The following is a 23,615-nucleotide window of genomic DNA, read 5'->3' on the forward strand; positions in this document are numbered from 1 at the left end:
TTCCTGAGGCCTCCCCAGAAGCAGATGCTAGCACCATGCTTCCTGTAAAGCCTGCAGAACCGTAAGCCAATTAAGCCTCTTTTCTTTATAAAATACACAGTCTTGGGTATTTCTTCATAGCAATACAAGAATGACCTAATATATACTTGCTTTCTAGATAACTGTTTGAAATGTCACTACTGCTGTAGTGTTCCCTACTGATTTTGTGTTAAATTTCTAGTGGACAGCCCTTAATGTAATACTCTTAAAAGGCTCACGTTTAAAGTGCCTCAAATTATACTGTACTTTAAACTTAAAATTTAAAACAAGAATTCTAAAGAAAGATTGCTGAAATAGACAACTCAATTCCCTTCCTGGGACAGCCCATAACACCAAGTACTAGATTATGAGTGAAGGATCCATATAGGTACTATTTTTCCTATGATCCATCTCCATAACCACTTGTTTCCCCCTAACATACACTTCTACAAGGCAGAAGAGCCCACCAATGCTTGGAAAGTCTGTCTCTACTATTTCCTGGTGAATCACAGACTGTTCCTTTATATAGGTTAAACATAGACTTAAATTATTTCTGTGGCTTACAGCTTTCTATTTTCACCACTGTGACATTTAATTGAATGATAATTATCTTAACAAATCAAAATTCCAAAATTTAAATCTCTCACTTAGTCAAGAAGTTAGAGAATTCAAATTGTATTCATTCAATTCGTTTGAGGAAATATTCAGAAAAAAATTAACTTTCATACTTACATTGATACCAAAAGAGTTAAGAAACATAATACACAAGGATAAATGGGTCTATCTAGACAATACTTATTCCCTCTAAACTCAAAGACAGGACTCTTAAAAAAGAAATTAGGCTTATATTGAGTCATCTTGTATTAAAATATAGACTGTCAAAATTGATGAAATGTTAGGTAATGGAAAAATGTGCCATTCTATTGCTATTTGTATTTCAATTTTTGTTTCAGAAACTAGTAAAATTATAAAGAGGAGATTTAAGAAATACACTCTTGAGGGTTAACAGATACTAGGAATAAAAACAAATTTACCAAACTTTAAAATACTAATAAAATAAGTATTTTATTAATGAAAGTCTGGAAAACGTGTGCACCAAAATAAAAGTGACTATTAATGTTAAATTAAAAAATCTTCAAAGAACACATATCACATATTCAATTTTTAAAAACTTTATATAAAAGCTCTATTATAAATACAAAGCTAAACTATCTGAGTACTAACAACATACTTCATACAAAGAAACTTAACAGTAGTAAAATACAAATACATAAGATGCTTATTTTTGGTCCTTTTGGATAAAAGAACTAAGTTGGTTTTTTTCAAATGGCTCCAGGCACAAAAATAGAATATAAGATGATAACTGCAACATTCTTAGTGTTTATCCTTGTAATTCTTTAAATGTCACCAGTCATAATAGCAATGAACTCCTCTTGGTTTACTGTGGTAAGAAAGAAAATGAAACAGTCAGAAATATAAACATTTTATTTTTTCAGAGTCCAGGACTACCATTTTACACTAAGTATTTAAAAAATTTTACATTATGCAAAATTGTTACATCAAGACATGGCTTTTTGCTTTTACTTCGTTAGGCAGTGGAACATGTTTATTAAATGTAACTTCTTGAATGCAAAAGTACATATAATGTGATAAACATTATAAATTAGTATTCTATAATATTAACTGGGGAAAAGATAATGTTACCAAAAAAGTCAATCACAGTCATATTTGTATATACTTGCAAAAACATTTTAAATGCTTGACATTTCAAAGTTCTTTAAACAATCTTCTTTATAATCTTTATTCTACTAGTTCATTTAGCAAATTCTTCCTTTACAAGTAAGCTTGAACATATCATGCATGTAAATTAGATTTCTAAAGAATGAAAATATATTAAAATTATAAAAATAAGAAATTATTATTTTTTGAACTTTTATATGCTTAAAAGCCTATGTTAAAGAATAATTAAAACCAGGTCACCATACCTCAAAAGTATCAATAAAAATGGCAATTTGAAAAGATTACAGATTTAATCTTAATCGCCAAGGTAATCCAGCAACTATATAGATGTAAATGCAGAAAATAATCATGGATAAGGACTAATATTTAGTTTGCCAAAATTATAAATATAGTAAGAATCTCCAATTTATTTATAAAACATAATGTTTAAGACAGCAACCTAGAAATAAGAAATCAGATAATCTTATTGAATATAATTTTGAAAACCCAATATATGCACACATATCAATTAAGAAAAATGTTCAGAAGATACTTCTACTAAGTATTTAGCATTTAGCCCTAAGACTTAATACTACCTAAGCAAGACACAAGTTATGAATGATAATTTTGATAATGCCAAAAGAAAACTACAGACATTAAGACCTGGTTTCTAGTCATAGCTCTGCACAGAACAGTTCTGCATCTCATTTCCTTCATCTCAAAACACTGAACTATGAGATGATGTTTTAGATTGTTTAACTCTTATTTACCATAGAAGGTATTATATGAAAATACTCCATTGAATCAAACATTTTTAAGTGGCTAGTGAATGCTAACACCACAATAAGTGTTGTGTAATATACCAAAACAGACACCAGGCTTCCTATTCTGGTACACATTAAAACTGAAATGAGAAAGATACTATATGATATTATAAAATTATTGTTAACTTTCTTAAGTGTAACATTGGTATCATAGCTTTATAAAAGATATATCCTTGTTCTTAGTAGATGGATATGCTAAAATATTAAAGGATCAAGCTTTTTTGTTTTATTATTAAAATTTAATTAATTAATTAATTAATTTATGAGACTGGCTAACTTTTGTATTTTTGGTAGAGACGAGGTTTCACCATGTTGCCAAGGCTGGTCTTGAACTCCTGGGCTCAAGCAATCCACCTGCCTCTGCCTCCCAAGGTGCTGGGATTACAGGCATGGGTCACGGTGCCTGGCCTAAAGGATTGAGTTCTTAATATATGAAATTTATTTTCAAATGATTGAGAAAAAAACATACACACGACAGATAAAGCAAATGCAGTAAAATACTAATTATTGAATCTAGGCAGAAGGTACAATGGTGTTCACTGTAGTAGTCTGACAATTTTTCTCTACGTTTGAGAATATTCATAATGAATAGTTAGAAAAAATTAGCCATTTAAAAAATGTTGAGGAGATAAAACATGGTCACAGGGAATGGAAAGAATATATACTGCACTGGTTTTAGAAACCACATAGAAAACCAGTTTCGATAACTATGTTAGTCAGTTTTTATACTTGAAACAGAACAAATGTTTTATAACACAAAATCCTATTTATTATTAAAATAAAGACTAAATCAGTGTTGAAAAAAATCCTTCACAATGGTAAAAATTATTACTAATGAGAAAAATTCAGGTGAAGGTAAGTCACTACTTGGGCTCTAAAATAAAAATACAGAATTTGGAAAGGATGTAGAAAGGGAGCTGGGGTGGGAGAATACCATCAGAAATACAGTCAAGAAAGAGAATAGTGTATGCCTCACAGAAATAAGCTACGAGTTAGGAAAAATGCACCCTCCAGAAGCTGACAGGGAACTACGAATCCATGCAATCAGTATTTAACATCTATAAAACACTATGACAGACATAGAACGTAATACAAAATCTATAATACTCTCAAACTACTTTCAAGAATCTTACAAATTGAAGTAGTGATCTTTAACCTTTGCAGTTAAATAGCCATGTCTGCATATCTTAGGAAAGCTATGATCTCTCTCTGTTTCCAATAAATAAAGCTCAAATATATAAAATTATTAATCAATTCAGCCAGTGTGCACCTTCACTGAAGAACCCCCGATTTAGACTGAGACATCTAGACCAAATAGGAAGCAAGAGTATGTTCTTAAGAACTGTATTAAGAGAAAAAACATAAAACAGTCTTAGAATGATTTGATTACAAATCATTTTAACAGTGTAATACAGCCATGATTAAAATATTCAAAATCCAAAAAGTACTTGTTACTTAAAGATCTAGAACTTTTTCTTGATCTGTAAAATTTCAATACTCAAACTGCACATTTTAAGCTTTCATATAGAAGTTTGAAAAACACAAAACACTTAATTTTTATATTGTTTATACATAAAAACTTTAAATTATAATAGCATTTCAAACGTATTTAAAACTACAGTCAGTCTTCTGTAACCACAAGTTCCTCACATCTGCAGATTAAACCAACTGCAATGAAAAATATTTGGGAAAATAATACAATAAAAAAATACAAATAAAATAAAGTATAACTATTTACATAGCATTTACATTGTATTGGGTATTATAAGTAATCTAGAGATGATTTAAGGTATACAGGAGGATATGTGAAAGTTATATGCAAATACTATGCCATTTTATACAAGGGACTTGAGCACCATAGATTTTGTCATCCTTAAGCGACTTGGAACCAATCTCCTGTGCTCATCAAGGGACAACTGAATTCCATGATTCATACCTAAAAACATAGTACTTAAACCCCAAAAAGTAAAAATTAGAAAGTGGCTCAGGAAATTAAACTAGCTACTTTACTATCAGAGAGTCTTGTAGGCAGTTAAAAAACAATCTCCTATACCTCTGTACATTTGGTTTTATAACCTTCTCTATTAATATCTTAAATCAAGTTCCTATATCTAATAAATCTACCACAATGCCTAGCTTAAAATAAGCATTTGGTAAAACATTTATTGAATCAAGAAAATATCACACTTTGTTTCCTTTTATATTGCCTTCAACAAAATTTTTCATAAATAACCATTTCATAGAGCAAATCTTATTATAAGTTGCTAACAATAGGAATTTTAGAGAACCAAGTAGATTAAGTACCTTAGAGACCATCTGGCTTTGAAGGGGAAAAGCAAATCTTAGAATTCAAAATTCCAACTGAGTATGTTGCTAATACACTGCTTCCTATAATAGTATGTAATTTTTAAAACTCCATAAACATAGAAGTCTAGTTAATATTTTACTTCATAGCCCAAGAGGCAATACAATATTATATTTAAAAGCACATTCTTTGCCATTATGGAGATCTGATTTTGAGTTCTGGCTCTACCATGTACAGTATTAGCTTTGTGATAACCTGGGACAGACTATTAATCTCTCAAAGCTTTAGTTTCCTCATCTATATATATACATCTATTACATGCATGTATAGGTATATTATATCTACTTTACAAGTTATTATGGAAATTAAGTGACATAATTCATGCTAATATCCAATACAGTAACTGCTAAATAAATGTTAACAAACATCATCATTATTTAAAAGATGATCCATTCTGGCTTTTCAAAACGTTCCTTTCATTTTTTCCAAAAGATGTGCTGTGTTTTATTTTATATATGTTGTGGGCGGGGGGGGGGAAGTGACTCTTTCTGTATCATTACAGCTTTATGTCTATCTTGTAGTACATCTTATTTACCTTTAACTTCACATTCGCCATGTTTATTATTTTATATACCCAATATTTTTAAAATTTCATTGCTCTTAGATACCAAAAAGCATGAAAAAGTCACAAAGACAGAAGAATACTAAAGTTCACAAAAAAACAGCAAGGTCTAATCTTTAGCAGTTTAACATACAAATAAAGTGGTTTTTATCTCCATAAAACTTAAGTTTCCAGCCAAAAGATTCCATATTAAGTGTATGAAAGTATCAAAACAATCTGTTTCTCTAAATGCTATAGGCCTTCAATGGAAGTCTCATGATTCATACACAGAGTGTTATGGGAAGCTTTTGAGAAAAAGATGGTGTTTAATACGTACCTGAGAGAATGAATCACGTTTCAGCAGGCAGAAATTAACAATTAGAGCATTCTTAAGAAACAGCATGATGAAATGAATAGCATAAAAATGTGTTTTCAGGATAGAGTATTTTGACAAAATGTGTACATACAGGAGGTGAGGGTTAAAGAAGAAAAGTGGAAGAATACACTGGGAAATAAAATTACTCAAGGTGGGACAGATGATAGAAGGCTTTGAAGTTTACTCTGTAGGCACTGAAGAATCGTTCCAAGTGTTCGAACAAGGAAATGGCATTATCAAATGTATATTTTAGGAAAAGAATGAGACCAAGAGACTGAAGAAGAGATTAGAGACTTTTATATACCTAAAGGGCAATCAGGACACTACAAGAGACTGCAAAGTGAAAGCAGGAACCACATCTGCCTTTTTCATTGTGTAGCACCAGTCAACACACAGGACACTGCACCCAGTAGGCAGCCAAGGTAAGAATAAATGAGGCCATTATAACATTCCTAATTAGAAATTAGGGCCTGAACTAGGACAGCCACAGTGGACAAAGATAAAAACAGATTCAAAACATTTGAAGGGGAAAATCAATAGAACTTAGAACTTAGCATGTAGGTTGAGGGAGAAGCCATTAAAGACTGAAATTTTATTGAAAGGCTGAAATTTTGGTGATGTTTCACCTTCAGAGAAAAGTGAGGTACCTTCTTGAAGTGTAATTGGTTTTAGAGATCTGCTTCATTCTAAACTGAATATGTGAATTATTTAGACAGAAGGCCCATTACAAGAAGCGGTAAGTTTACAAAAAAATCTTGCAAGTCATTTGTTTTTAGAAAAATGTATTACATGTGAAGCATCAGGAATACTTGGAACATATGTTTCACTTAAAACTTACTTTCTCCATCACCATCTTTGTCAAATTCTTCTATCATAGCTCGAAGCTCTTCATCACTCATGTTTTCACCCAATTCTCTAGCAACACGTCGCAAATTCCTCAAGCTTATTTTACCTGAATCATCATCATCAAATAGTTTAAATGCCTTGAGTATTTCTTCATGGGGATCTCTTTCCAATATCCAGTCTGTCACTACAATTTAAAAATATATATATTTTAATAAACCTGCATAGTCACAAAGGCATTCATTTGTGATATCAACTAAATATTAGATGAGAATTAAAGCTGTGACTGTCAACATTTAGTCTGACAATAAAATGTCAAATGAGATCCCCAAACCCTGAGATAAACCTGAAATTAGAAAAACCAAATCCATATTTTGAATGTTAACCTTTTTATTATGAGCAACTTGTCTTATTAAAAAAGTAAGCAAAACTATATCACATAGAGGCAAAATTAAAAGACTACATTTATTCCATATTTATTTAAGATCTACTATAATCAAGAATTGTACTAGGCTCCACTGACATCAAGCACACAAGGAGTGTGTCATCTACTTGTGGAGAGACATACCAACAAAATAACTGGAGCTAACTAAATAAAAGCTGCTTGCTAACTAAATGTCATACTAACACTGATTCTTCCTCAAATTTAATCCAACTTCAAAACAAGAAAAACTGCAAAAGACAAAAAGTACTGCCATCGCAGACACAGGCACAATCTCAAGAGAGCAGATGAAAATTCCACTAATACCTTCGTGATTAGAAGAACAGCTTGGTTTTCCAAAATTTAGAAAGTAGTAAATAGGATCAAATCTGACTATAGCAGGAAAGCCCACCCAAAAAAAAACCTCTGGAAAGAAGGTCTCCTTAAAGCTTACCCGTTTTGTTTGGATAAATCACTCTCAGACAACTAACTAAAAATAAATGTAGTTTCAAACCTCAATGGTAATTGTGTATTTTAATACACTAAATATAATCATATATAACAACATAGTAATAAGCTTAAGTATTTTCAATTTTACCAGTCTTCAATCAATAGCCACAATAAAAATTAAAATAAAAATCTGTGGCATAAAAATTGTTAAGTTACTAAATAAAATTCTAACAATATCTAAATAAATATCTCTGAAGTAATTATATACACTACCTGCCACTACAAGAAAAGGTATTTATGGCCTTTACTATGCTATTAAAAATAACTCGGTCCTGTTAAAGGTTACAGAATCATTAAAAAAAAAAAAAAAAAAAAACTGCTTATAGATGGAAAATACTGGAATGTTTAAAGAACCCAGAATGAAAAAAATACAATCAAAATCTCCAACAAGTTATTGTTTTGTAGCTGTTTCACCTATATTAGGTTCAATAATCACCTATTCAAATGACTATTATATCATCTACACATATTTTCAATAGTTTCCTTTTATCCATTAATTTTATCCAAAAAGGCTGCCAAGTAACTAATTGAAGTATATTACTGTAAGTATGCAAATCATCAAAGCTCATAAATATTCAGTCAAAAAGGAGCTGGCATATCTACAGCCATAACACCAAAATAAAATACCACACTTAACTCTATGGCACATACTCAACTTATTTTGAATTTAGTCCCAACAAAAAAGCAGGACAAGGAAAAAAAGTGTTAAGAAATTTTCTTCACCAATTAAATAATTTACATGACAGGTGAACCAAAAAAGCAGCTTGCTGAAAGTATTAATGTACTTAAAGAAGCAACAGGGTGATTGGGGAACAGATGGGGCTCCAAGATGTATAAATTCTTATCCCACTGGTACTTTAATTGTGTTAGTTATTTCAGAGCTATGTGTCTATATATTCTTTTATCAATATTCTTCCTTAAAATGCAGCTTTTCTTGGGAATTATAAATGCTCATCATTTTGGACAGCAAAAACATTACCTAATATATAACTTTATAATGATTCTCCTCCATGCCTTCATGTTCTATTCTTGTTCCACAAAGTAGAATTTAATTACAAGAAATATATTTATTTTCAATGAAAATATTAGTAAACTGATATAGAGGCAGTTAAGGTGGGTTTCATTTATTTCACAAAACTCCAAATTTCTGTCCATGTAACTGTATTTTCAAATGATTTAATTACACATACTATCAGAAATGTACTTCTTCAAAACACTTTCTTAGACCTTTCATGTGTAAAAATCACTTAAGAATACGGCAAATCCAAAAACATCACATCAAAAGTAAATTAAAAATCATTGTAGGTAATGCTAGAAATACAGCTTTAACTGTATTTCTCAATGTCTTTTGGAAATTTCTATCCAAACACACCAGTGAGACATGTTGGACTCCAAACTCATTCCACTACCACCACAGTAACTGTAGCTGCCTCCTCTACCCCCACCAAAAGACAACAGCAACATTCACAGCCAGATTCCATATGTGAAAAGTATAAATCATTTTCAGTCCCATAAACTTAATCAGGTCCTATAGTACTGAGAATACTATTTTTTTTATTTTTATTGTTTTGAAACAAGGTCTCGCTCTGTTGCCCAGGCTGGAGTGCAATGGCATGATCCCAGCTTACTGCAGCCTCAACTCCTGGGCTCAAGCAATTTTTCCACCTCAGCCTCCAAAGCAGCTGGGACTACAGGCATGTGCCATCACATCTGGCTAATTTTTTTTTTTTTTTTTTGTAGAGACAGGATCTCACTTTGTTGCCCCGGCTGGTCTCAAACTCCTGTGAGCAAGCAATCCTCCCGCCCTGACCTCCCAAAGTGCTGGGATTACAGGCATGAGCCACCAAGCCAAGCCTCTTTTTTATTCTTAAATGTATTTTCTTTTCACGCTCGCCATCCTCAGCATAAAAAATAGTATTTTCTGTCTGCAGTCTCTCTTCCTTCCAATGCATCATCAATAATACTCTCATCAGTTTTCTTTCTCAAATATATCATATCCTCTTCCCTTAAAAATTGTGAATGATCCTCTGCTAACTAAAATTCAAAATCTTTTAAGTTTCGCAAGACTTTACCAGTCTGGCCCAATCCTACACTTCCAGCTATTTCCCTATCGTCTAGCCCAGAACACTATCTAGTTTCCCAAACATGCTATGCTTCTAGTACCATTCTTTGTTGTTGCTGCTTTCTAAGCCTAGAATGCTTTTTCTCTACTCTTCCTGGCAATCTTGGAATGAAATCCTCCTCACGTTTCCAAAGGCCTAAATTTAAAATCTCCTCTGCAAAGTCTTCAATTCCTCTATATCAGGGATTAACAAATCTTTCCTGTAAAAGGCCAGACAGTAAATACTTTAGGCTTTGTAGAGGGGCATAAAGTCTCTAACTACTCACTCTGCCATAGCAGCACAAAAGCTGCATAAAAGAATGGGTGTGGTGGTGTACAAGCAGCAGCTGAATTTGGTCCAAAGGCTATAATTGCTGACTTCTGTCCTAGACAAAATTACAATTTACCACATAGTACTATAGCCTGTTGTCACCTATATGTACACTGTAAACTCCCTGAAAGAAGAACCTCTTAGTAACTTTTAATTACGTCTTCTTCCCAACCCCAGTACAGTACCTAATACCAAAAAATTCAGTGTTAAATAAGCAAAATGAAGACAATAATACACTATTATAATCTGAATCAGCAATAAGTAGTATATGTCAAAAATAGTGTACAAACGTTTGACTTATGTTGGTGTTAAAGACAGAATTCCTAAAACATCTATGTTACTCACTAGCCTCAGGTTGTCTTGACTCTAAACTTACATTAAATATATTTTAAAGCTTTTTTCCAGTACTAGGAAGAATCTATAATAGTTAACTGCCAAACTTCATCCAGATATATCTGTGGAACAGTATCCTTGAGTAGTTCATAAAACTAGGACTCAAATGTTAAGATTTAGAATCATTTGTCCCAAAGTACAAAACATATTAATCTGTGGTCAGTGATTAGTTAAAAATAATCAACAAAAGGGGAAATACATAGTTCTTGACTGATTCCCAAACAGTAATAAATTTTTATTTTACACCTGGTACTCTCCATAGGTAGCCTTAAGATAGCTAAGATAGGTGTTGACCCTGTCAAAAGGTTAATCTTTGAGTGTCAAAGCTGAAGTTTAGCCACATCTATTTATTCTAAAGGAACCCAGTATTTCTGCTCTGTTAATAACATAGAACAGATAGGGCATCAGGAAAAAGTGGAGGTGGCATGGGATTCTGGTCCCAACTGCCAATAAAAAATCACAATTTCAAAATTGTATTCATTTAAGATGAAATAAAATATTTTGTAAAATTATTAGTGATGATATAGTGCTTACAATAGCCTTTATGAAAAAAAGTCAATAAAAAGTATACACAGAGTCTATTTTATGTCCCAGTGATGCATATATGATTATTTTGAGCCCCTGAAACAGAGACAATTTTTTAAAGTAATAATAATAACAAATGCTTAGTAGCACTTACAACATGCTAGGCCCTTTTCTAGGTACTTTACATGTTATTAACTTAATCCTCAGAAGAATCTCATGAGAGAGTACAATGATCCCCACCTTATAGTTGAAAATGAGGCACAGGGTATTAAAAAGACCAAGTTCCAGAGCTATAAAGTGGCAAAACCAAGGTATGAACCAACAGAATCTGGTTCCAAGTGCTAAACCACTATACTGTACTAAACATACCTGGATTATAGCTCCTTCCTAATAGTATCATTTCCACTGTATCCTAACATCTTGTTTCTACAAATAAACAATCTAAGGTAAAACTAGGAATACTACGATTATAAACTTCAGGAGAGTGTCCATTCTGGGAGAACAAAAGGTGGCTCTCTCCTTCTCCTCAAATAAAAAATTCTACAAATTAGAGGAAAAAAAGGAAAATGTCCCCAACAGACAAGTTGCCTCTCTAAACAGTCATATATTAGTTCGTAAGTTGAGTATCTTCTGTGCTGTATTTTTTCTTTTAGGTTTATCATTTATTTTCCATCTCAACTGCTTTTGACTTGAGCGTTTGGATTCAAAAAACTAATGACATGAATCTAAATTTTCTCTGCGTATACTAATTGCCATTTCTTTTTGCTTCCCATATTGCTTCTTGATGAATATTTAAAAGAAGGGGTTTGTGTATATAACAGAATTTGTTTCCAAATATCTTAAAATACTTATATGATGTGCTTATATCGTGACCCATTGGTTTAGGGGGAAAAAAATAGAAATAAACCTGAATATTTATATATTTTGTAGGTAATATCCTAGACAATAGTAACGCCCTTGCCTTCCAGACTCTTCTATTTTGAAAAAGCCTGCTCTATGTATGCTATAAATAATTCACTAAAATCAACTACACAAAAATTTAGCCATATTAAGCCTATGACACATTATCTTCAGTTGGTGGTACCAGGATGTTTTCTCCTGCTTGCAGTATGCCCACTGCCTCCTTTACTACTACCCTCTAAACAGATGACTTTATCCACTAAGATCAAGGTCATCCAGAGGATGTAGCCTCTCATAAACTTTGTCAACCTGAAGTCACGCATTTCATCTAGGGCCAAAGATACCAACTACTACCAGTTCCCTCTTCTCCCACTTAGCCAGCAAAAATCACATACCAGAAAGGTCTTGGGAAACATTTTCCAAACAGCAGGATATCAAATTTTCTGTTTTACTGAGCAAAAATAATTTTTTGATCACCCTTCAAGTTTTATCACATAATATAAATACAAATAACTTGGAAAAGCATCTTTCCATAAAAAGCTACACAGTAGTTCCTTGGCTAGAATCTTCACAACAAAACAAAAGACAAAACTATAAATCTCAGAGCAAAGCCATATTTTTTCTTTGAAAATGAAAAAAGTAAAATAACCCAAACAAAACTGAGTAAGAGTCACATTATACACCAGTGTTCTATAAGAAAATTCCATAACCTAGAGAATTTAAAATTTAAAAAGTCATATTAATCAGACAATTTCCTAACAGCTGCTGATTACAAAGACTATTAAAATACACACCAACTTCATTAAAATCTTCAAAGGTGATTTTCCCTGTGGCTTCTCTGTCATAATCTTTAAGAATCTTCAGTACATCAGCTTTTTTTACATCAAACCCCAAGGCTCTCATTGCCACCTTTTGGATTAAAAGGGAAAAGCAAATTATAAAGCAATCTTTACAAAAGAATTTCTAATTATTAAGTTTTTACATCTTAAGAGATAAAAACACATTAGTAAAATATAACTTTTTTGCATGTTTTACCTCTTTAAAATAGTAGTGACAGTGTAATTGTTCTTCACTACTGAAATTATGTATAAGTTTTTTCATTTATAAATTGCATTTTTATATGACAAAGTAACCAACAAGTGTTTACTATATAAAATGCACTAACTTACTGCACAGATAATTTGACTGCTATTTGTTATCACGGGAATAACAACCAAAATGAGAAAAAGGCATAGCATAAATATTAAAGTTATATGATAGAAGAGATAAAACATTAAAATAAGAATTATCATCAGCATCTCCATGATTAGTTATTAGGTTAATAATAGGGCGAAGGACCCTGAGTTTAGACAAAAAAGAGACTTTGTTACTAGTAACAAGGAAGGAAACATGTTACTGACTAGGTAAGTCTTATTTGGAAAGATTCAAGTTGTTCCTTGAAGGACAGATGAAGAGGAGCAGTAGGGCATTTGGGAAGGATGACTAGTATTAAAAGAAACACTGAAATGAACAATAGGTTTGAAGGACAACGAACAGAGCAGTTTACCTCACCTGAATTAGAAGAGTTCAGGTGAGATAAACTGCTCACCTGGATTAGAAGGTGAATTCCACGTGAATTAGAAGAGTTTGGGAGGAAGAAAGCAGTTAGCAAATGAAAAAAGTAGTTGGTGGCAAAAGTGTAGAGAACATTCAGTAGAAAGCAAAGGAATCTGAACTTTAAGTAGTATATAATGAGGAGTTATTAATAGTAAAGGCTTATGAGCAACGAACAATTTATAAGCAATGGTGAAAGATTTTTTAAACTATCTAAATTCAGTGGTAGTAGTATACAAGGTGAACTACAAGTAGACAAACCATTTAGGAAGCTCCAGGTATGAAATAAGGTCTGAAACCAGTCAATGGTTACTAATGGAAGAGACACTATAAAGGAAGAATTGATCAAATCTGGGTAACCAAAACCAAAAAACAAAAACAAAAAACAGTGGGAAAAGAGAGCTAAAGAGGACTGCAAGATTGAGAAAGCTAGACTTACAGGCCTATTAATTGTTTTTATACATTCTATACTGTCACTGCATAGTTCGTATCCCTACTTGGAATTCTAATGCTTAAAAATCCCTTAAGAAATTACAAAAATTAAAACTATCAAATAAACACTTACATTCACCTATCCATTAAGGCTATTAAAAATCTCAAAATACTATCTTTCCCACTGTGCTGAAAGTAAGTCCCACTCAACCCTAAACCCAAATCTCTCCTTATACCCTGACAAATAATAATTTACAAATCCCTCTCTACACCTTGACATTCTAGGTCTTAAAGTTGACATTTTTACCTACTAGCATGTGTCAACATCAAACAGCACTGAAGTTGTCTGTACCACAGAAAGTGGATTGAGACTATGTTACTAACAAATACAAATTATAAGATTAAAAGACAACAATCCCACAATCTGAAAACAGTATGAGTCACCAAGAAACAAAAACAAAAACAAAAAAAACAGTGAAAAGAATATGGTAATAGTTTAAATTCCAGTTTGAAATCCTTTAATTATGTCAGTGAAAAATAAGCACCTTCCCTAGGAATGTATTGTTACATTTAAAATGCTATTCGTTTTATCACGTGAAAAAGATTTTCTAAAAACTGTGTTAGGAGTTCTATTCAGTATTATTATAGAATCTAACTATGAATGCTTAAAATGCCTTCATAGTTCCAAAACCAATTTAGTTAAAATAATTACTTAGAAATGTAATGTAAAGCAACTGTCAAAATGCAAATCATTTTAACACAGAAACAAGTATTTTAAAGTATACCATTACCTTTAATTCATGATAATCTATTGCTTCATCTTTGTCTGTATCAAATAGTTCAAAAGCATCTTTAATTTCTTGTTTCTGTTCCTCAGACAGTTCTCTTCTTTTTTTCCTCTTTGTTTTGTCTACTACAAGCTCACTTCTATGAAATGGAAAGAAAAAGCCCTTAGTCCACTTTAATTCTCTTTACTAACAGAAATTAGCCAATAATTATTTTCTAAATTTCAAAAAAGAAAGTACTTTGGAGAAAGACAGGGAAACTTTCCCTTTATGAGTCAATGCCCTGTTTATTCCATAGTCTAAATTGCTATAAATATGAACTTCCCAAAACTAAAGAGTGTTACAGATTATTAAAAGAAATGAGGACCAAACTTTTCCTTTTCCCAGCTTTTTATTTATTCCCACTTTCCCTAACTTTTTATTTATTCAAGAACTGTGAATAAGCAACATTACGTTTATGTCTGAAACTCCAACCAACTCCAACCAAAAAAAAAACAAAAACACTCACATTATTCTACAAGAATGTTAAAGAAACCAAAAAATCTCCAAATGAAACCAAAATTCGTAACTGACAATCACCATATATCGGTTTACTTTTGATAGTTCTGATAATTAAGTTCATAAAATTACTACAAAAAATACAACTGGATTAACTTATATTTTGGGACTGTTGGTTCAAAATGTTTTTAGATTACACGTTTCTAACAGTTTGGCAATTTATGTGTCATTTCCTCCACTGATATTAACAAATCACCCAAAATATTAATGAGTCTAAACATATGACAAATATTAGATGTCAAAAAAGTATACAATATTTGTGCTTCATAAGTCTTATCTCACTTAAGATGTAAACTGGAGGTTAAACTTCTCATAAACTCTGGAAACGCTTAAAGAAAAAAGCAAAAATTACTTTAAAGCCAGAAATGTTTTCCGTAAGAGCTGCCCATCTAAATGTGCTCCAAGTTTTCCAATGGAGCCGCAACACTGGTATAAGAACAAGTTTTGAAACACACAATCTGGTAACACATTAACATGTCAAAACCAGTTGACTGTATTTAAAACACGTATCTAGCTGCATTTGAAAGTCGTTTTGGTCTCTGAACGCTACAAAAAAAAAAAAAAAAAGGCTAGGAAGTGACCAGTAGATGCAGTATGACAAAGCTGAGGAAGATCTTCCTTTCATGAGACCTGACTTGACACAAACTTGGGTATTCCTGGGGTCAGTCTTTTCCTTCCTGAGACTTTTAGAGGCCAAGTCCAGAACCGACCCACCCCTGACCCCATCCAAGGGTACCATGATTATCCCTTAGCAGAACATGGAACATTTTTAGAGTGTCCTAAGTATATGTATAGTTTTACGGTACAACGTCTACGTAGGGGGAGCGGGTAACAGACAGAGGGTTAGAGGTTAGAACTGAAAGGTAAAGAAATGAAAGAAACAGGAAATCCAAGAGACAGTTTGCCAATTAGTCACTAAAATGGGTTTCTAATTACACCGTAAAGCAGGACCTTGGGAGAATAGCAAAGAGTTTTTTGTTATTTCCAAAATTTATAGGTGGATGATTGCATCAGCAGCAGAGCAGCGGAGGTGGGGCCCTGGCCAGGCATACGAATTGAATGAAGGGATGTTCCGCGGCCTGATCTCTCAGAGCAACAGAGTAGAAGCCTCGCGATATTTCATTCCCTCCCCCTCGCTCGCAACTAAGCCCATTTTTTTGGTAGTCCAAAGCCCTACGCGCTGACAGAAATAACCTCCTTAGTAGAAATGCACTGGAAGTCTCGTTCCCTGCAGGGCACCAGAGCCCAGAGGGTGAGTGATCCAGACAGGCTGCCCTAGGCTCCTTTCCCGCATCCCAAACAGCATCCCCTGCCTCGCCACGGCCCCAAACGGCCTCCCTTCCACACACACCCTCCCTAGGTCCCGCTCCGGGGTGTGGAGAGCACTGCCGCCTCCTTATTACCGACCTCAGAGCTAAACTCATTATCTCTTCGGATAGAGTCGTTCCTCTCAAGAAACGATTTTAACCCCCTACCCAAAGCAGCAAGACTCCCACAACCGTTCAACAGACACGAACGACCTCAGCGGCCTCAGGGACCTCCCACAACATAGACACTTTTGAGCTGGATTGGTTGAAATGTCGCTATGGTTCTGCCCATTATGGCGGAAGCTTTACCAATTTTATTTTCATTGGGTACGCTTTACGTCAATCAAGAAAAAAAAAAAACCTCTCTCTCCCCGCCCCCCCCCCCCCCCGCCACCCACCCCGCCCCTCCATTCCTAGGGCCGCTCTCGCCCTTCGGATTGGCCTGATGCCTTTTTCCCCGAATCCTTTGCGGGTCCGGCCTCCGATCCCTGTGTGGTGGTTTGCGTGGTGGGTGCTCCTAGTCTCTCGCGTATTGTCCTGCGGTCTGTGGGCCGACGTTCGAAAACTAGATGGATAACTTGGACGGTGGGAAGGGAAGGGACACGCTGCAGGCCACCCTCCGGCTAGAAGGAGGCAGTAGTTGAGGAACAAGGTCTGCGAAGCGTGGCTGTGCTCTGTTCTAAAACTTTGGATGGCTTCAGTACCTGGGGAATGTGTTTAAAATGCAGACTTAAATGCCCCTTTCTCCATTCTAATTTCAGTAGGTATGAATCTGCGTTTGTATTCCTCACAAGCCTTCCAAGTGATTCTGAGGCAGGTGCTGTGACTATACTTGGATTATCACAGGGTTAGATTATCAGGCTATTTATGGTGATGCTGTATCTAAACCGCCCTTCCCTCTCCTTTTCCTCCTTTGAACTGTTTGAAACGGATTTGTTGGCTTCTGTCTCTTATTTTACGGTGCTGTAAATTGTTAATACACGTGAGACTGTATTCACTACCAAACCAAGTCTCCTAAAGCTCACTTGAATGTCTACTTATTCGTCTCCCTTACCAGGTTCAATTTCTTGAAGGCCGTGATTATATCTATTTAACGCTTTTCCTTGTACCTAATAAAATGTCTGGTGCATAGGTGCTCGGTAAATTGAGTGGAATCTTTTGAAAACCCACAAAATACTGAGCTAAACAGCAAATCTCATAAACGGGAATAAAATAGCCTGAGAATGGGAGTTGAAGGCGGAGAATATGTAAACATATGTTTAAGGGATGTATATAAAATTTTAGAGAAGGGAGAGAGCACAAGATAGGCTTCCTAAAGAGGTGGCATAAACGTTAGACCTACAAGGATGGGCTAAATTTGCACAAGTAAAGATAGTATGATAGAACAAGCTAAAAATTAGCTAAGGGATAGCACCCCTAAAAAACAAAAGCGGAACTTTTATTTTGTTCGTATTTTAAATTTTAAAGTACCTTTATAAATCACCTTTGAGTCTAAAAGGAAAGAGAAATTGTAATTACTAGAACATAGTGATATTGAAAAAAACTATATGTTAACATTTTAAGACACAGACCAAACTATAGGAGAACATTATTTTAAATAAGAAATAATAAAAATAGACCAGGCATTTATTTGAAGATGTTAGAAATGAAGAACAAAATTGTATAATTGAAATTAGGAAGAGGAAATTAGTAAAGTTTGAGAACAACGTTTTAAAAGGAAACTGGTCAAATTGATAAAGTGCTCATAGTCTGGTATAAAGCTGCTTTTTGGCAATACCAGTGAAATTCAAAGACAGGAAATGTAACAAGAAAAGGAATAGTGCCACTAGTAAGGTTAGTAATTTAACAAAAGGGAGGTTTAAAAATTATTAAAATATTTTATACAATTTTATACTGCCAATAAATATTAATAGAAAATGAAATAGTCACTTTTCAAGGAAAACATAACTCAAAAAAGATGGAAAACTGAATTAAGTCAATAACTACAGACAGGACTGAAAAAAAGATGCCAAATTTCTGTACCCTCAAATAAAAAGCCTCCAGCCCACTCAGATTTATGGGTAAAAATCCTAAGAGCTAAATCTTGTGCTTTAAACTCAAGTAATAGAAAATGATGGAGAGCTTCTTAGCTTAATTTTTGAAGCTGCCATAATATTTAACATCCTAAAAGAACATTTAAAGTCACTCAGTGTAAGCTTAGTGATGATGAAGGCTATACATGTTGCTCACCATTGTATCCCCAGTGCCTGACTCATATTTGATGTTCATTTGTGAATTTAAGTGCAAAATTCCTAGATGTTAGCAAAATCAGTTTGATACTGTCTTAAAGGGGCATTTCTCTATAACCAAATTGAGTTTTTTGTTGTTTTTGTTAAGTGCAAAGATAATTCAAAATATAAATCTGTGTTAAATATAGTGTTAAGGAAATCATCTCAGTGTCAAAAGGGCACTGAATAATAGGCAACACTTTTTCTACTAGGATATAAAGTGGGTTTAGAAAATACTTTTTAAAATATGATCGGCAAAATACTTAAACACCAGTGTTTCTCAAACCTCATTCCTGAAACACTAGAATTTTGTGAGATGCTTTTGGTCTCAGAGTGAGTTTTATAAGCAAATAATTTGGGCAAACAGATTTTAACATGTTTTCAATAGGGTATCCTTTTAAGAGTGACAGGGAATTTACACGGATCACTTTTATTATATTTAGTGAGAACTAGTGACAACCACTTCTTGCTTCACAGGAGTCAGACAAATCTCTAGATGGAAAACTGCTGTGCTGAAATTTGGGGTCGGATCATCTATTTCTAAAGATAAGACAGGTGATTACACGCATTTAAATCTAAATTCGATGCAATCAAAATTCTCATTTTTCTTGAACAAAATTATTCCAAAGATCCAACAACAGTTGCATAAAAATAGCTTACTAAACTGTGAAAAAGAATAATAATACAAAAATTCCTCTATGGGACAGTAAAATGTATTTGGTACAATGGTAATCAGACCAGAAATTCCAGAGACAGCAAATGTAAATAAAAATTTCTGCTTTGAGAAGGTAGAGACATGAGTGTTTAGTCTGCCTCCTAAAGCCGTAATAAAGCAAGAGTTCCTCTATCACCCACGCTGGTGTACAGTGGCATAGCTCACTGTAACCTCGAACTGGGCTTAAAGGATCCTCCCTCCTCAGTCTCCTGAAAAGTTAGGACTACAGAAGCATGCCATCATGCTCAGCTAATTTTTTTTTAATTTTACACTATGTTGCTATGTTGCCCAGGTTGGTCTAGAACTCCTGGTCTCAAGTGATCCTCCAGCCTCAGGCTCCCAGAGTGTTGAGATTACAGGAATTAGTTCCCATGCCTAGCCAATAAATTTGTTAAGCTGAAGTGACCTGGAGAGGGGCCATCAGCAGACTAGGTATTTCAAAAATTATTGGAAAGATCAAAAGAAATGTGGAAACTTGTTGACAAATGAAACAGATCACGGAAGTGGCATCCCATAATTTTTCCGGAGGTGACTGATGTTTCACAGAGAGTTGATCTGCCTGGCAAAGTCCCAGAGAGACTCCAGGAATGGAGTTCTCTTTTACAGTAGAAGGTGAAATGAGAAGGGGGCTAAATACAAAATGCCAATTTAAAACCTCTTTAGGAAACCACTGTACTTCCATTCCTCCAGATTCCTCTCCCCAGTATTTTGTCTCTACCTCTATCTAGAACTCCACTCTTTTTTTTTTTTTTCCTTTTTTAGAGACAGGGGTTCTCTCTGTTGCCCAGGCTGTAGTGCAGTGACATGGGCATAGATCATAGCTCACTGCAACCTCACTCAACCTCCTGGGCTCAAGCAGCCTCCCACCTTGCGTCTTGGCCTCCTGAAGTGCTGGGATTACAAGTGTGAGCCACTGCACCTGGCCCAAGTCTTTAAAATGAATGAAGAATGAAAAACCATCAGAGATGTGAAAATCAACAACATGAAAGGTGAAACTAAAAACTATTTCAGGAAGACTCTGAGTCAGCTAAGGAACCAAAATAAAATAATAAGAAATTAATAATAATAAGCTTCCTAAGAAGTACTCAAGAAAATATTAGAGAACAAAATACTCTGAAAAAGGAACATCAGATAATAAGAAAAGTCTGTTGAAAATAAACATATGAATGTAAAAATTAAAATGGCAAGATGATTTAATTGAAAAAATATCACAGAACCTGCAGTATTCAAACAAAAACATGGAGAATTTTGGAAAAAAATATGGAAGACTAATTCATTATTTGACTAATAATTTCTGAAAGAGAACAACAAGAGGAGGAGGAGAAAAATATCAGACATTGAAAAGATATTTCAAGGAACTGAAATACAGGTCTCTAAATTGATAGAACACATTTAATACTGAGCAAAATAATAGTAAAAGAACACACCTAGACACATAAAGAAGACATTTCAGAGCATCAAAAATAAAAAGGCCTAAAAGCTTCCAGACACAAGAATCTGACCTTTTATAAAAGAATAAGAACTGAGCTAGTATCAGATTTCTCATCAGAAACTTTAGATACCAAAAGATAATACCTTTAAAATTGTAACTGAAAATTATTTTGAACTTAGAACTCTATTTCCTGTCAGAACAAAAAATAAAGTGCGAGTACATAATAAAGAGTTCAGAAAGTTCAATTATCATATACTCTTTCTGAAATATGTACTTCAGAAAAGTAAGAATGAAATCCAAAAATAAGGTAGATGTAAAATACAAGAGTGTGGCATAGAATGACTGACTCATCAAAAATGTCCATGTCCTCCTAATCCTTGAAATTTGTTAATGTTACTTTGCATGGAAAAAAGAACTTTGTAGGTGTAATTAAGGTTATTGAATGGTTTTACTAGGCTTTGGGCTTTTAGGTCCTTAACAATCTTTTGGAGTCCTTGTTGGGCCTCAGGTCTAAGCAGGTACTGGCTTTGGTAGGGAAAGGAGGCGGAATCCTTTAGTTTAACTTGAATGGGACAGGATTCTTTGCTCGTCCATATTGTCCTTCTGTTGCCCAACTTCCGGATTAATTCCTTCCTCACGTAGGGGACAATCAACTGTGTTCCTTCTCTTATGTTCAGGTGTATAATGGCCCCTGCTTTTGCTAGGATGTCTTTCCCTAACAAAGGAGTGGGCTTTCAGGCATAATTAGAAAGGCATGTGAAAAGAGTAAAGTTCCCCAGTCACAACTTAGTGGCTGGGAGAAGTATCTAGTGACTGCCTGTCCTAGGACCCTTTGGATAGTGACAGATCTGGAGGACAGTTGTCCGGGACAGGAGAGTAAGACTGAGAAGGCTGTGCCAGTGTCCAGGAAACAGTTAACCTCCTGGCCCTCAATGGTCAAGCATACCTGGGGCTCTGCGAGGGTGATGGCATGGGCTGGCGCTTGCCCCAGGCACCCTCAGTCCTGCTGCTGGATCATCTGGTTAGTGGCTTCTGACTCAGAGGACCTTCATCCCCTGGGGTAGTGGGCCTTCCAGTGCTTCCCTTGACATAAGGGGCATGGACAAGGGGATGGCTTATTTCTATTCGGACAGTCTTTTTTAAAGTGTCCTTGTAGACTGCACTGGAAGCAAGACCTATTAGGCATTCGATTTGCCCAGCCTTTCACTTTTCCAGAGCCTCCAAAGTCTGCCTGCCTGAGGGTCATAACTAAAGCAATGGCTTTTTTTTTTTCAATTCCATTTGTCCCATCCCGCCAGCTCCTCCTGATCTCTATTATAAAAACCGAGGTTGCCAAGTTCAATAGGGGTTCTAAGTTTTTCTCTGGGCCCAAGGTTTCCAATGTCTGCAGCTGACTGAGTGATAAACTTATCCTTTAAGGTTAATTGGCCTTCAATAGAGTCAGGTGACAGAGAGGTATGCTTCCTCAATGCCTCCCTTAGTCTCTCCAGAAAGGCAGTAGGATTTTCTTCCTTTCTCTGTGTTATAGTGGACATCATTGAATAGGCTTCTTCCAGGTTTTCCTCAGTCCTTCTAGCACGCAAGTTAGCAAACGTCTGCTGCACCAGTCTCCATGTTCTGATTCTGTGTCCCAGTGAGGATCTATACTGGGAACTGCCTGCTGGCCTGTGGGGAATTGCTCACACTCCTCTGTTGTCATCCTATCACTGACCTGACTTAGACACCAGAGATCTCCAGACTCTCGGGCTGCAGTTATGGTGGCACTTCTCTCATTTGGGGTTAGTGTCTGATCTACCAGTAACATAATAGCTCTCCATGTCAGATCAAAGGATTGTCCTAACCCTTGTAAAACATCAATATAGCCATCAGGGTTATCTGAGAATTTACCTAGGTCTGTTTTAATTTGCTTCAAGTCTGAGAGGGAAAAAGGTACATGGACCCTGACTGGGCTGAATTCTCTAGAATACCTCTTAGGGACGTTTTAGCCTTGAGGGGAACGTTTCCCATCTGAAAAAAGAATGTAGGGATGCCAGCACCCCTAGTGATTTTCCCATGAGCATCAGTCCTAGAGCTTCCTCTATGGTCCCAATGCTTATTCCTTTCCAGGGTGCATAACCACCCATGGACCTCTGCTTATCAGATTAGTTACGCTTACTAACGTAGCAGTCCTGCACCTGTTTTCCCACCTTTCTTGACCACAAAGAAAGGGGTATGGGCTGCTGGAGTCTAGTGGTCCTTTACAAGCGTGCCCAACATTGCCTTTGCACTCACGGGTGAGTTCTAGAGCTAGGCTGGGTTCCTGAGTATTTTATAACAACCCAGTTGCCCCATCAAGATGCATTCCCATAAACAACAATTCTTACGCAAATTCGCTTCAGATAACCTTTTGAGTCAGGATTGAGATAGAGTTTTTTTGAAGATGATAACCATTTTTTTCCAAAGCGAACTTCCTTTATGTCTGTAGACTAGACTGTGTAAGGCCACAATATTAGAAGTTAGGATAATACAGGTTACACTCTTAACTTTTAGCAAACTTTACTTTTGTTGAAAACCTTGTAAGTTTGGGATTTCAATTATTCTTTGCTATTAATAACACCTTGTTTAGTCTAAATTAACTTAGAATTGGTATAGATGGTTTTTTTGATTCCGCAAGTACTTT

At 34.8% G+C, this 23,615-nt stretch overlaps 1 protein-coding gene across 3 annotated transcripts; it reads right to left on the minus strand.

Annotated features, from left to right (window-relative positions):
* Positions 1 to 1,057: 1,057 nt before the first annotated feature.
* Positions 1,058 to 16,785, minus strand: CETN3 (centrin 3). 3 transcript variants are annotated; one of them, XM_005557352.3, is made up of 5 exons: positions 16,711 to 16,785; positions 14,684 to 14,819; positions 12,662 to 12,776; positions 6,682 to 6,873; positions 1,058 to 1,459 (listed from the first exon to the last, which is right to left on the minus strand). In XM_005557352.3, exons 3-5 carry the CDS (start codon positions 12,768 to 12,770, stop codon positions 1,416 to 1,418), a joined length of 345 nt encoding a protein of 114 aa, XP_005557409.1. In that variant the 5' UTR covers positions 12,771 to 12,776; positions 14,684 to 14,819; positions 16,711 to 16,785; the 3' UTR covers positions 1,058 to 1,415. The 3 variants fall into 3 exon arrangements, with proteins under 3 accessions (XP_005557409.1, XP_005557408.1, XP_073849905.1); XM_005557351.3 differs by having other exon boundaries at positions 16,643 to 16,785; XM_073993804.1 differs by lacking the exon at positions 14,684 to 14,819 and having other exon boundaries at positions 16,643 to 16,785.
* Positions 16,786 to 23,615: the final 6,830 nt, after the last annotated feature.

The sequence above is a fragment of the Macaca fascicularis genome, chromosome 6, assembly GCF_037993035.2.
Source record: "Macaca fascicularis isolate 582-1 chromosome 6, T2T-MFA8v1.1".
Taxonomy (NCBI): domain Eukaryota; kingdom Metazoa; phylum Chordata; class Mammalia; order Primates; family Cercopithecidae; genus Macaca; species Macaca fascicularis.

Excerpts from the sequence above, each read along its gene's own strand:
- CETN3 (XM_005557351.3), bottom strand. Across the intron at positions 6,874-12,661 it reads TGAAGATTTTAATGAAGTTG|TGACAGACTGGATATTGGAA; the intron begins GTGTGTATTTTA and ends TTTAAATTGTAG. Across the intron at positions 1,460-6,681 it reads CAAAGATGGTGATGGAGAAA|TAAACCAAGAGGAGTTCATT; the intron begins GTAAGTTTTAAG and ends TTCTTACCACAG.